General features: G+C 38.7%; 1 protein-coding gene across 1 annotated transcript; it reads right to left on the bottom strand.

The window, feature by feature from the left end:
- Window positions 1–919: 919 nt before the first annotated feature.
- On the bottom strand, window positions 920–8,194 carry LOC131737470 (bone morphogenetic protein 2-like). Its single transcript, XM_059026696.1, has 3 exons — window positions 7,820–8,194; window positions 3,235–3,560; window positions 920–2,252 (listed from the first exon to the last, which is right to left on the bottom strand). Exons 2-3 carry the CDS (start codon window positions 3,554–3,556, stop codon window positions 1,291–1,293), a joined length of 1,284 nt encoding a protein of 427 aa, XP_058882679.1. The 5' UTR covers window positions 3,557–3,560; window positions 7,820–8,194; the 3' UTR covers window positions 920–1,290.
- Between the last annotated feature and the right edge of the window lie 6,992 nt (window positions 8,195–15,186).

Raw genomic sequence — 15,186 nt, 5'->3', positions numbered from 1 at the left:
TTTTTAGGCTTTACATTTTTTTAAAATATTTCTGACATAGTTATATGTGCAATACTAAAATGACTGCATTCCTCGGACAAATACGATGTGTAATGTGAGTTAATTTAACTTAAAGACTTTATTTGGACTGTTAATGGTATAGAAAATATTTCAAATTAAAATCAGTTTTCATGGATATGTTACAAATGTCCTGTTCTATATAGAACTCTGAAAAGTTAGCCAGACACCTAGAAGTAGAGGAGAACTAACACACTTTGAAAAGTCAATCATTGAACTTCTGGGTCACACCCAGAATTAACCATAAGAAATATACACCATTGCCCCCTTCTAGACTTTTAACACTGAAACAGTTTCTGTAATTGAGTAGGAATCCCATCTCCTCAGTGGAGCACCCTACTCTAAGTGGGTTATAATTCAACTGCTTATATACTGTAGACCATGGACTTACTGCTTACTGCTGCAAATTTAGTTTTAAACACCACAATTGCCATTTATTTTTTATAGATTTGTTTTACAGGAATCAGCTGGGATAATGCTATGCAAGTTATTTTATTCCCCACCATTTGGAGAATGAACTCTCTGTTTCGTTAAAAAAAAAAAGCTGAATGAAAGGGACTTTTGTTTAAAGCACATGCAAACTGATGTTGAGAAGATGAAATAGAGGTGCTCACCACTGACATACCAGATAGGGGTGTCACGATACCCTAACGTCACGATATGTATCGCAATGTGCAGGTCTCTGTACATGTGACTGTCCTGCTGGGTTACCTATAGGATGCATACTAGGATCATTAAATGATGGAATATTTTGAACATCTGTATGCATGTATACCAACTATAATACACACTTATTCTTCATTCAAGAACAATTGTGCTTCTGGTTCTGTGTCATAATGCAAACAATATATATATATATATATATATATATATATATATATATATATATACACACTCTTATGATACAATATATCATGTAAAGAAAGTATCACAGTGAATCATTATGCCCCTGCAGGTTGATTAATGGATAAACATATGAAAGCTGTGTTTTAAAAGAAATTTGCAACAGCGAGTAGTACACAGGTGGCAACCGTGGTGAGAATGTTCACTTTTGTACAGGTAATACTGTTTTGCATATGTGCTAACTGTGAACAATCATTATGAAACAAATTTATTATGAATAAATACTTTACAGAACAGTTTGAATGCAGTCATGTTGCGTTTGACCTGGGTGCTGCTGTGTTTGCTGGCGTTGTGCTCTGGTACGACCCCTATGACCACATCATCTGGCTTTTATCTGCAGCCGCAGCTCTCCACCACCATCTCCTGGTAGTTCTTGAGGACCACGCGTTCGTGTTGGTCCAGGTAGAGCATGGCGATGGAGCTGAGCTCGGTCGGGACACAGCAGGCGCGTGGTACCTTGCGGTTGACCGAGTTCACCAAAGTCTGGACCATTGCATGGCTCGAGGAGTTCATGTGGTCTGCTAAAGGGAAGCGGCATTCCCCTTGGCAATAGTAGGCATGGTACCCACTGGGAGCAACGATCCATTGATTCCAGCCCACGTCCTTAAAATCGACAAACAAGGGGTGTCTTTTGCAACGAGCCATTGCTAACTTTTTTAGTTTCTGGTTCCTTTTCCCGTTTCTTTTTACTCTTTTCCCATCAGGTCCGAGTCCATTGGCCCTCTCCTGGCCTTTCACCCAACCTTTCACCTTTGGAACAAAGTGCTGGCTTTTGCCGTGCCTTTTTGTGACCTTGGATGTCAAAGGCTGCCCTCGCCCATCATGGCTGTAGGTGACCAGTAAGGGTCTCTCGTGAGCCCAGCTAGGCTCATCCTGGTCCACAGATCGTCTGACTCGAAGATGTCCTCTCTGTTTCAGATAAGGGTGGCTCCCATTAAGGTGAATTACCTCCACCATGAAAACCAAGTTCCCAGATCTTCTGCCAACCCAGTCGAAGACTTCACAACTGACGTTGAAGCTCTCCCACTGGTTGGAACCGGGGTTGTGTGTCAGCAGTCTGGATTCCAGAAGCTGGGCATTCTTCTTAGAGTGAGGAGTGGGGTTGTGATTACGGATGTGATATAAGTTAACCCTTTGTAAACCAGAGTCTGTGTGGCCCAAGTTGTCTCGGCGATAGAAGCGGAGCTCGACTGACGTCACTTGCTCATCTTGAGGAACAGATGAGACGTTGAAAGTGAAATGGAACTGCTGGGTCTCCTGTAGTGGACTGGAAGACAAGTCTTCAAGGGCCTCTGTTAGGAATAAAAGAGTATATGAGATATGAATAAGTAATGATTGATCAAACTACAGTTAAACACATTTCTATGGATATCACTGTAACTGCAAGACATTACAGCTGTCATTCTAGTTAACCAAAGATGGTGTATTACAGTCAAACATGTCTGATAATCATGAAAAAAGATTATATTTGTTGTTGAAGAAGAAGAAGAAGAAGAAGAAGAAGAAGAAGAAGAAGAAGAATTCACTACTTGTCAATTCACAGCATTAATTTTTTTAATCATTCAAATGTTTTTCTTTTTAACTGGGTATAAAAGCTTTACATTTCAAACGATTCAGAATTGAAGTCATCAGTGTTTGTTCCTGGAAGACGAGCATTAAAAGATTGGCAATAGTACCCAAGAGTTACATGAAAAGAGCATAGCCTGGACATTCAGCACAACCTAATCTAATAGAAAACGTGTTCTGTTACAAAGCATACTGACCGTTATTTAATTTTTGTAAACCAATCTTATTTTATATTGCAGTCTGTTGTTCTGTCAGTAATGTATCAATAAAATGGCTCTTTAAGAACTCCCTGGTCATTATTAAAGCACTTTTAACCAAAAAAGTCGGGCAGCTTGGGTATAGGAAATCAAATGAATATTGTTCTTGACTGTAGCCAGTGCCTGAGAAATTTATTGTACTACTGAACTCTTATAAAAGCCTACCACAGTAATGTAGCTGTTTTCCCAAGTTTTACCTATGGTCACACTATGCACAATGGTTTGCCATGTTTTTAATACCATACCTCTGGGCTTTGCAATGCTTAATTAGGCTTTACCATGCTTTCACTGCGCTTTATAACACTATGGGAAAGAAATATAAGGACAAACCCAGGCTTACAGATGTAAAAGGAAAGAGAGACCAGTGAGTGAGTTCCATTAGCTACCTAGCCTCCTTAGTGAAGGAGCATTAAGGACACCTGCATGTTAAAGATACAAGGCTAGGACTCACCCAGGTGATGAAAGCCACGCACAGTGTTGGCGCTCTGGGTGTGCCCGGCTGGGAATACGAACCCCGAGTCCTGGATGAGGTGGAACTCCTGGGAATGGAAGTGGTAGAGGTGGAGCAGGTACTGAGGGATCAGGACTCCGGGGTGGGGTGTCGGGAGGCTCCGCAGGCCCAGTCGTGTCAGGAGGAGGGTCTGGATGGCCTGGGCAAGGCTGGGCTCCAGGGCAGGCTGGGGGGGCTCGCTGCTCGATTCACCATCGGGGCTCGACCAGGCTTGAGGTATCAGCAGAAACATCAGAACCAGGAGGTTAGCAGGTACCATCATGGAACTGCGGAGAACACATTTTTACAGGTCACCACCCAGTATTATAAACTGAATAAGTACAGCATATGTTGTACTGGATTTACTAGGAATGCTGAAACTGAGAGTATAAGGCTGGTGAACCTAGATCTAGGGATTTAGTATTTTAGGTCAATAATGGAAGGGGCCCACAGATGGACAAATTAATGTTTTGCTAGCTTGCTATTCATTTTGTACCATAACTTTGAACAGTCAATCATAAAAAAAAGTAATAAACAGATTTTTTAGTGAATGCCTTCATCAGTGTAATCCACTAGTTTTACCATAGCTTATAAACTGATTGCAGAGTTAGTGGTTCAACGGTTAGAGCACTAAGCCACGGGGCCAAGGGATATGGGTTCCATCCCATGGGAAAACACAGAACACGTCTGGGCCAGTTTCCTTTATTCCTAATCTACTCATGATAAAAACAAGAACAATAGACACTCTATAAAAAGAGATTACAGGCTTAAATAGCTAACAAATCAATATGCAAATATACCAGGAATTCAGGGCTGTGATGGGCCACTCAGAAAGGGGGTAGGGTGGAATGGGGGCATGAACACAGGCCTGTTTTCAAGGCTTGTTGCTATGGAATGGAATTAATGTTATAAAACAACTTGACGGCAGTAAACCTTCTGAAGTGTTTGTTTCTGGTTTTTATAACATCACTTGATCTGACTTTACTGCGATATATAATTCAAATACGTGAGGGTTCTCACTTTATGGAACTTTTTAAATTACTCTTCAACCTGATTTCACAGGTCAAAAAATATAGTAATTAATCTCACAGATCCTTGTATTAATGTTGTGTCACTAAATCAAGGTTTCATAAAGATGTATTAGGATCGTTTGGAAAAAAAAAAAAAAGTTCAGGCATTTGTTTTTTTGGAAGGTCTTGTATATTCAATAGAAGTATAATCAAAAACAATAAACAGATTTAAGGCAAAAACATGTATAATCAAAAACAATAAACAGATTAAAGGCAAAAACATGTCAATCTTGCCTGGTGCATGCAAATAAAAACATAATAGTATTGTTTTGATTAAAAAGGATAACTGACCTGTGTCAAAAAAATAAAAATTGCTCTCTTGGTCTATAATGCTACAGAACCCCTCGATGGAATTGTTTTTTTGGAATTTCCTGCAGACCATCCAATATTGTATCCATAAAATCCAAGCAAAGTTAATACAGACACAAGCCTGTATTAATGTATTGAACGCCTCTCTGTCTGTATTGACTGTAGCGTAGAAGTATGGAAAGTATGGGAAATTAAATCTGTTTCCCAGTCAAGACTGGAAATTCCCACAGCCGCACTGACTGAATCAATTAGACCGAGTGAGTCAGTTAAGTGAATGGACAGTACTGCCAAAGTATTATTCTTTTCGTAACAATAGTTTATTGAATGTTTTACAAAAGTCTGTTTTTTCATTATCACTGCCAAACCGTGATGCAGTAGACCAGGGACCACAAAATAAAAAAAAAAAAAAAAAAAAAAACATTTGTTGCCACAGAAAGAATTTGATGTTGTTTTTTGTTTTGCTGTAATTAAATGCACATTAGGGCTGTTCATATTTACAATGGTTAAGTGTTAAGAACACAAGAAAAGTTTAAGACCAATAAAAGGCCATTCAACGCATCAAATCTCGTCCCTTGTTAGCACACCCCTTAAGGAACTAAATTGTATTTGAATATATTGAGAAATATAATGTAATATATTGAAGATTACAAAATGTATTATAGAATATATGCCAATATATTTAATTATATTGTACAATATATAAATCTTACTCTAATATTTGGGTTTTTTTTTTGACATGTGGATACTTTTAAAGTAGTTAGTATTTATACAAATGCAAAAAAACCAAAAAAAAACAACAAATAAACATTCAAGAATATTAAAAACCTTAACCCTCCTGCTAGGTTTCGGGTCTATTTGACCCGACTCTAGCTTTTCATTTTCCTAAGTTGGGGTCATGAACTTATACACAGACTTAACCCTCCTGCTAGGTTTTGGGTCTATTTGACCCGACTCTAGCTTTTCATTTTCCTAAGTTGGGGTCATGAACTTATACACAGAAAACAGAACCTTTGAGAAGTTATTTTTTTTTTAAACAGGTTATGTATACAAATAAGATGTTTCGGGTCACTGTGACCCGTGGCATTTATTTATGTAGATTTGTGTGCAGGAATAAAACAAACTTCTTAAATCTGTTATTTTATTATTATTACTATTATTATATTTGTATTATTATTTCTGGAAATGGCTGCACCTGTCTGGAGATATTTATAAACAAAAAAACAAACAATATATAGCTACAAGCCAGAGCCTAATTTCTGTCAGTATTGCAACAGCATCTCACTGGTAAAGACAATTCCAAAATGAGGCACTCCCAGGTTGTCAGTCAAAGAAGTTTTATCACAGCTCCTGGACTAAAAGAGCATAAAAGAGTAAAACCTTTGCAAATAAAAACATTTAATCAATTTAAGGCTGTTTAAATTAGTTTGAAATTGCATCGGGTCAATATGACCCAAAACATAAAAGATGTACCTAAAGTCTGAACATAAAAGGAGGGTTAAGATTGAAATTACACTATATTGTATGTCAATATATTTACAAAATATATTTTCCTTCCATAAGGGACCATTCTCCCTTACTGGTAGAACTGACGCACTAGGATGCTCCTATTAAATGCTTTTAAGACAATAGACATGGCTGCTTGGTAAACAGTTGGTTTGATCAGCCCAGTAGGATAAACCACTGCTGATATTTTTTAGAGCACTGGAGAATCCCCTGGATTTCATGGGCCATCTGGATTATCCCAGGGTTACCCTTACAAATAAAATGCTCTTGAAAACTACAGATCAGGATAATGTGTAGGTTTATCAAATCAACCCGTAGCGCCACATTTTCAAAGCGTTTACTCCAGTCTTCAATTAGTTCCTAATTTTTGAAACACCAGTAAAACTCCTGTTTATTTTACAAAAATAGGACCATAAGTTATATGCATCTGAAGTCCTCCTTAGCACGCTCAAGGGTTTTTTTCTGTTTTTCATTTTGTAACATTAATCATTTCCTTTAAAAAAAACAAGTTAATTAAAGGCTGGAGGAAACGCTTTGAAAATATGTCTCACAGTGTCTTATCGGTTTTAGATTATTTAAAGGCCTCAACAAAAACTCATTGCTGTCACTTATAAAAAAAATTGCAACAAAAGCAGTGCACTTTATTGAGTGCTAGTTTCTTTTAACTTTTCTTCTTGCTTTTAAAGAACAGCAGTTCAAGACTGTAGCAGACCTAAAGCTGAGAATAGGATTTGTTTTTACAAAGTGACTTCACAGTTGTAAATTCTAGAAGGTATTAGAATTGCTAGATGTATCCTGAAATATTTCAAAAATCCACGTCTTCTTTCCTAGTGTTTTCCCATCATGCACTTGCTGTTCCCTTGCCAGCCTCCGTCTGTGTTGTCTAGTCTGGGATTGCCAGTTAGGTGGAAGAGTTTTTTACAATGTGGTGCCGACTATTAACACAGTAACCTGGGCACTGATGCAAACCTGATTTAAAATGACAATTGAATTACCATATGCAAAACACCTCTTATCTTATCAAATATCAAATCAAAACTCATTAGCCCAGTTAAATAAAATGCCTTCCAAACTTTTTTTTTTAACACTTATTTCCATCCACATCACACTCAATAGTGTTAAATTTAGAATCATTTAAAGTATTGAATGTATTAAGTTTATTTCAGTATTTCAAAAGTTATTTTTTCTACTTTCATCTGAAGAAGAGTCCTTATTGTTTAGTTAGTCCAATAAAAGGTATCACCTCTCCTTCTCTTTGACTAAAGGTATTTTAAAATTAATAACACTACAGCAAAAACACAGAAATGTGAATGTTGAAATGTATACAAGTTTACTATAGCAATAGCATTGTGCATTGAAATAAAAGATGGAAAGCATATTAAAAAAACACAAATTAATAGTATAAGGTTCTCAAGTGTGATAAACTGCAAGTACAGTACCATTACAATTAGGTATATGATAACAGATAGAATTGTGTTCCCAGTTTTGTAGTCAAAATTATTTTAAAGATGACAAAAATAGGAAGCAAACGGGTATTCTGTATATGTTTTACTTACTTTTGTAATTTAAAAAGTAATTCAAACATTTAGCAACAGTTGAGATGCTCATCTCATTTGTATCCAAGCAGCAATGAAAAAAAACAACAAATCAAACCTTCTACTCACTTCCAGCGTATGTGTGAGATGTGCCATGGCTTGACTTTGCAATCTAGTGTAAAACGTCCTTCTCTCTTTCAAAACCGTGTGCCAACGCACGCATTCCTCTCCTTCTGGTAGCCAGTGCCTGCTTCTTAATTGTGGCTTTGGCAGCTGAATCTGTTTCCATGCTGAAATCCTTCCTCCTTCACTCTATCACAGCCCCCATGTCAATGAAGAAGTTAATCGCAAAAGATTCAGTCTGCTGGTATGTGATCACTGCGTCCTACCACAATCAACTATCAATTAAGAGTCTGTTAAATGTGCCACAGTCAATAAGGGGAGCAGCTCAGTCCTGCAGTGCTAGTGTCTCACTCTCTCCACCTCCCTCTCCCTCTCTCTCTCTGTGCTGGGAGTCAGTTGAGAAGCTCTCTTTAAAGCTAATTGACTTTCCTGTCTGCAAGACCTGCCTGGTGATGTCACAGATACAGTGGAAGCAGATCATGCCAAACTCAAGTGTCTCAGAGCTGCTAGGCTAGGCTCAGTTAAGGTTTGTTGTGTACAGCTATGGCCAAAAGTTTTGCATCACCTAGAATCTTAGTATTGAGACATAATACAAAAAACAACTATATGAACATAATTTAGATCTTTTTAACAAGCAACAAAAAATAACGACTGTGCTCAGGAAAGCTCAAGTGAAAATGCATTTCCTTTGTTTGTTTTTTTTAGATAGCCACCCATTTGATTCACATTTGGGGCCACTAGTCTATAAATATATTAAACTAATTCAACTACTGTTTGGCAAATCTATTTGTGTAAAGAAAACTAAAGAATATTCCAGGAAACATAGTTTTGAAGCGTTGTTACGATTTATTTGTTTTAGATTATATTATTTGGGGGTAGATTCAATAATATATATATATATATATATATATATATATATATATATATATATATATATATATATATATGGCCACTATACTGTATGACCTGTATTTCCCCCCTGTTTTATAGAGCAATTCAGTTAATCTTTGATTGAACTTGGGGCCAATGAAGACCAGACTAGTGGTACTCACTTACTTTCAGTCTCTTTTCAAACAGGTCCTTCATTTCTGAATTCAACACCTAGGCAGACCAGCCAACACTACATCAGATGAAACAGTTGACAGGACCAGGACATATATCAATTGTTCATACAGAATAATATAGAATAAGAACAGCTCTGGGCAGCTTACAGGCAAGCCCGCAGCCGCCCAGCCAGACCACAGGGGTCGCTGGTGTGCAGTGAGCCAAGGACACCCTGGCCGACCTAAGGTAAAAGGCTGACGTACAGATGTACAGATGTACGGACAGACAGACAGGACTGGATATGCGGTACTCCAGGAATGTAGAAAGATGTGTCAGGCACGCCTCTGTGGGAAGCATGTTAAGCTGAGGGCACACAAAGCCACTTTGTGGCTTGGAACTTGGTTTCAGGAGACTAGTTTTCAGACCACTGCCTCAAACTAGGTTATCTGGTCTCCTGTTCTTGAAAAAGTGTCTTTGTGTTCCCTCAGCTTTAGACACACCTCTACAGGAAGATTTAATGTGTCATTTCCTTGTGTTTTGACAGCTTTAAATCAAACTAAAGGCCCTCTGTACGTGTGTGTTAAATTCAGGGTCATAAAACGTCAGCACAAGTCTCATTTGTTAATGCAGTAGTGTGTTTTATTGAACAGCATCATAAAACAGGACGATAAGCCAAAGTCCCCATTTTGATCATAAATAAAAAAGAACAGGGAAACAGGTTGTTGAGATTTACAGTATTTGGAAATGTATAAATGTATACCGCTTATGTAAATATTACGATGTTTAATTTATAACCTAGTTATTTTGTGTTTGTCAGAGCTAATAAAAAAGTTCATTGGGAAGGTATTTATTACCAACACTGTGTGAGCTTTGGGCCCATGTTGTAGTTACTAGGGGCAAACTCCATGTAGAAATCAAGTAGAAGGGTAATAACTCTAAACAGCAAGGAAGTAAACAGGGAGGCCGGAGCTCTAATCATCGACCAGCATAAAATAAGCCTGGTTGCTAGGAGATGTGACCCATTATTTAAAAATATTCAGAGGCACCACTCAGACAGTTACGCTAAGCAAACTACAATGCAATTTAACACGATACTTCTCCTGTCAAGCTCTTCCTCATTAATTTTATACTGTGGTAAAATATTAAGTAAATCAAATTACAAGCCATGCGATCCCTGCTGGAGACTCCAGGAACTGTTGTCTCCTACTGGGTAGCCAACAGGAATATAGAAGCCCGGACAAAGTTTACATCAAATAGATAAAGGAGTGTATAGAATAAACCCTTAACTTCAAAACTTTACAGCAAAGGGATTTTTTAAAATTTAATTTAATTGTTAGTGTGTCGAATTATTATCTTACCCCCGATTTTCTTCCATTTTGGAATACCCAATCACTTCCCCCCTCACCGCAGAAATTCCCCACGTGGCTCAGGAGACCCGAAGGTTCAGTGGGTGTCCTCCAATCCCACGACCAAGCCAGCTTCCTCTTCTACACCCAGGAACTCGAGAAGAGCGGATGTCGGCAAGCTATCAACCTCTGGAGGACAAAGGCCAGCCCTGCAGGTGTCCGCTGTGAGCTCACTGGGCGCCTGGCCAGCAGGGTTTGCCGTGGCGCGATGAGGAGAAACAGTCCCTGATGGTTTTGCCTCCCTAACCCAGGAGCGCCAGAACCAATGCAACGCTCAATACGAGTCCCCAGCAAAGACCAGCCACATCACACAGCCAGGACGCAAACCTGCACACTCAGGGACCCTAACCAGCTCCACAACCAGCAGGACCAGCTGAAACCAGTAAACAGCCAGCTCTGATCTGCATACACCAGCGCTGGTCACTGCTGCAATTTGCTCAGGGTTAAGCACAGACAAGCATGGGTAATCACTATGAAATAAACCATGGAAAAGCACAGTGAGTGCATTGTACAACCATAAAGCAGGCCAAACTGCAGAGACAAGTACTTTACGTCAGTGAACTTGTATGCCTTCTGCAGTAAGTCTTACAACCTTTTGCCTTCTTACACAGGTATACCTGTACTATATTTCTACACCTTACACCCATGAAATGCGCTTAATATTATAAATAGATAAAGAATATTTAGCTGACTTACATTTAGTTAAAGCAACGCGTCCTTTAATGCTGGTCACTCGAGCTGTGACACATAGACGTAAAAACAGCTATTGGTGTCCATAGCTCTCTAGTGCCCATTCCTCTCCTAGAGCACTTTGGATCCCAACACCTCCTTTTGTAATGCTTTCCCCTCCTTCTTATATATACTGTTGTTTGTATTGGGTTGTGTTTTGTTGCAGTTCCTGAGTCTGCTTATCAGATGAGAGACCGTTCTCAAGAACTTACATGCTTAAACAAGTCTGTCAGCGACATCTGTAAATACCAGTCAAGAAATCAGTACATGTAAAAATTAATTATGACAGACATATGATCCCTCCACAGATCCCAAGGTTATGATAATTTTGATCTTGTAAACAAGTTTTATGGCAATCAGATTAGATTTATACCACACTGTAGGTAGTTATAGGTACTTGGAACACAGATAGCTAGCCACTGATTTATTACACAGTAACAGTACAACCCAAATCATGTAACACCACCTCAATCATGCAGGCTATACTGCGACACATATAATTATAGCCATGTAGTTATACTGCCGCTTTGAGTGAAACTTGCATTAGAATTGATGCATTGATGTGTGTTGGTTCACAACACAGTGCGCTGGTAACCAGCTGCCAATGAGCTCACCACATCTGTCCTTTCTGAAACTATATAGAAGGAACTGATATCCAGTCCTTTCTTAAGCTATATACTGTAGATAGAAGGAACTGTTAAATTGAATATCCAAAGTGTTGCATAAATGGAATGATCAAGCAGCACATTCTTGTTACCTTGGGAATAATTACAGTTGTCCTATTGCTGACCGTGTGTAAATATCCCCTCTCTAACAAGACAATCCTACTTGGTTGTTCCATATATACATAAAAAAATGATGGTTAGACTTTAGTTTATGTATCCGTTAAGTGATTATAAACAATAGCAATACAAAAAAAAAGTGTATAATAAGTGTATTGCAAAAACAAAGCAGCCCCATACAATTGGTGAGACAGACACAGCAAGACAAACTGACCTGAAAAGACTGGCAGACTGACTATATATCCGTTATAACTGGTTATAAACAATAGCAAAAAAAAAAACAATGCCAAAAGTGTATATTAATAGTCTTATTATTTCTAATCCTATTGTCATTAGTATAATTAATAAGACGTTTATAGATGGTTTATAATCACTTATAACAGATACCTAAACTAAAGTGCTACGAAAATGATCTTATTCATGTGCCAATCCTATAACAGTTTATTATTATTATTATTATTATTATTATTATTATTATTATTATTATTATTTCTTAGCAGACAGTTTTACCATAGTAAAATAGCAAAGTGTGTTAAAGCATAGGCAAGCATTGTAAAGAGAAATGGTATTAAAAACTTGGCAAAACATGGTAAACTATAACCATGGGACAGGCATGGGAAAATGAATGTGGTAAACTTTTTACAAGGGTAAAAACAGATTCTGATATTCTCAACAATTAAAAAAAAAGTGAATACGTGGTTCTAGAGCAAAACTCCAAAATGTGATGTACATATTTATACCTCCTTCACTGGTGAAGGGAATAAGAATGGAAACTGAATTGAATTGAATGAACCCACTCCGCCACGTATCCCACTCACAGTGAACTTAACTCCAAACAAGAGACGAGATGTTTTCCTTTTCAAAAGCAGGCTCCCCTCCATGCTTTCCAGATTCTGGTGTGAATTACAGTCACGATCAGTTATTTCGCCTCTTTAATTTATGACCATTGTGAAAAGAATTTTGAAAGAGATAAGATTCCATTCTTTTGAGCTCATTCATAGATGAGGAGAAGCAAGGAGCGCATAAAAAAGAGACTCTGAAACAATGAGCAATGTGTTTTTATTGCACTGTTTACTGAAGACTTCCAGTACACTTTCAATACACACAAACAGTGTCTGCTTCCTTTCTGCTCTCTGTGATAAAATCCAGTTTCCTCTATTTCCAAAAGCTGCATGTCGATGATGTCATCGGCTCCAACGTTGATAAAGGTTGAACAAGGTGGTATAGTTGTTAAATATCGGTTGTTTCTCTGTTTCTTTAGGCAAATTCAGATTGAAATGTAGTGCGGAACGAGGTGTGGCTGCCTGATTCAACATAAAATGATCGGCATAAAATATGACATTCCCTATGTGTGTATTGATTCCGGTAACCATTCACACTGCAAGTATCAGTCTTAATCACTGTGCAATAGAGCCAAGGTCTTATTCAGGTGTAGTTAGAGAGATTTCAACCTCATTTCACCGACAGGTGTCAGAATCTGTGGTGGCAGTGCGTCTTACAACACTGCCTGTTGCACGTAATTATGGTTGCCACCTCTGAGGTACAAAAAACCCTTTAGAAAGCCTGTATTAGTCCAATAGGAAACATTGATAATATCACTACTATAGTATTGACAACCGATTAATGTTGTGCATCTATTGCAGTAATATTGTATCCATCCATCTATGGTACTGGGATACTGGGATTTAGTGTCCCTGGAAGGCATATTGAATTCCCAGGACACCTTCCTCCACACATACATTAGTGGTTAAAAATGAATTTAGGCCTGGTAAAAATGATATAAGAGGATGCAGCGATATGGGTTGATAGAGAGCTAAGAATAGGATATTGAACAGGTAAGACATGAGATATTAAGATGAAGATGATATAAAGACAGAAAGGTCTGCTGTAGCAGTATACCTGGGGGGTATATGGGGGGGGGGGGGGGGGGGTGCACTAGATCCAAACTTGGCGCTGGTCCAGAAGTAAATGAAACACCAAACCACTGGCCACATCAATACCAGCCATGACAACATAATGGATCTGGAACAAAAACTGGGCAGTCTCCTAGATTGGTCGAAGGGAGAAGTGTAACGGGGGTATGGTGTGTGACGCACTGTCACTATGGATTCTGAGCCCTGTCGGTGAGGTGTGATTAAAAGCACTACACACACATCTGTAGAGCTCTAGTATGCTAACTGGCTGTGTGCAGGCCTGTTGCATTACACTGGTAGCTGATCTTGTCTGCCTGGTAAGCCTTTCTGACCAGACTGAAAAAACTAATCAGGATCCTATTGCTTAATTATTTCTGCAGTTATCCTGTGTCTTTTCAACGAGGGGTAAATTCAGGTTATGAAGTGAGTATTTCTCCTCGGCTCAGCAGGGATGACATCCTACTGTAGGAGTGCCTGAAAATTCAGAACCACAGATCATGTCTAATTCATAAACCAGGGTGCATGTCTCAAACATCTGTTAGATGTTTCATACATATGCCCCCCCCCCCCCCCCCCCAAAAAAAAAACTCTCTAATTTTTCCATCGCCTGTAGAATTAAACTGTTTACATACAATATAGTGCCATGACAACAGCCACATTCCGGAAGTAGAATGTTTGCAAAGACTAAACAACGAATTAGGCGTTCCATGAAACGCTAAGTGCTTCGATTTCCGATTTGACCTGATATAGAACAGAAAACAAAAAAACGAGGAAAAAGAAAAACATAGATATGAAATATATAATAAATTCAAAAATGGTACGTCTCTGTTAGATATTTTCTAAAGGTAGGATGACACGATATTTTTAGGATTGTTAAATTGCTTAGAGCTTTGCACAGTAAAAGCAGGGCATGTCAGACTAGGCCTGGCTGTGCTGTGTAAATGTTTTCGACCCTGGTCAGACAGTGCTGGGTGGAGGGGAGAGAGATAGCCCCTCTTATCTGTGGCTACTGTTTACCCAGATCCTGGATATTATCAGAAAATAAACAGCTTGACGTGCCCTGGCTTCCTGCCAACCCAGCTCAGTTAATCCTGAGTCTCTTATCTGTCGAGAGGAGAGGGGCTGAGAAGCCGACCAATCTCACTTGGAGAGATGGGAGATGGGAGGGGGCAGGGGTGTGTGTGGAGGGTTCGGGTGGGGGGGGGGGGGGCAGTCCCTTCCTTACTGACCAGCACACGTCAGGAACGATCGGTCACCCTGGGGTCAGAAAACAACACAGAGAAGGAAGCTTGTAATTAATCATCCTCACTCTTTCTCCAAAACAATGTCCAATGATAATCATAATACTCTATTGTACAATGCACTGTGTCACACGGTTTATATATACCCAAAATATAGTGGTAAGTATCATAATACCCATTTCACCAGCGCAATCATGTTGTTTTTTTTGGTTTTTTTTAAAAGCATTATTTGTAGGAAACATTGAAGACTTTTTGCAG

The sequence above is a fragment of the Acipenser ruthenus genome, chromosome 7 (assembly GCF_902713425.1).
Source record: "Acipenser ruthenus chromosome 7, fAciRut3.2 maternal haplotype, whole genome shotgun sequence".
Taxonomy (NCBI): domain Eukaryota; kingdom Metazoa; phylum Chordata; class Actinopteri; order Acipenseriformes; family Acipenseridae; genus Acipenser; species Acipenser ruthenus.
Note: the sequence above shows the minus strand (reverse complement) of the source record. Positions and strands in the feature narration are given on the sequence as shown.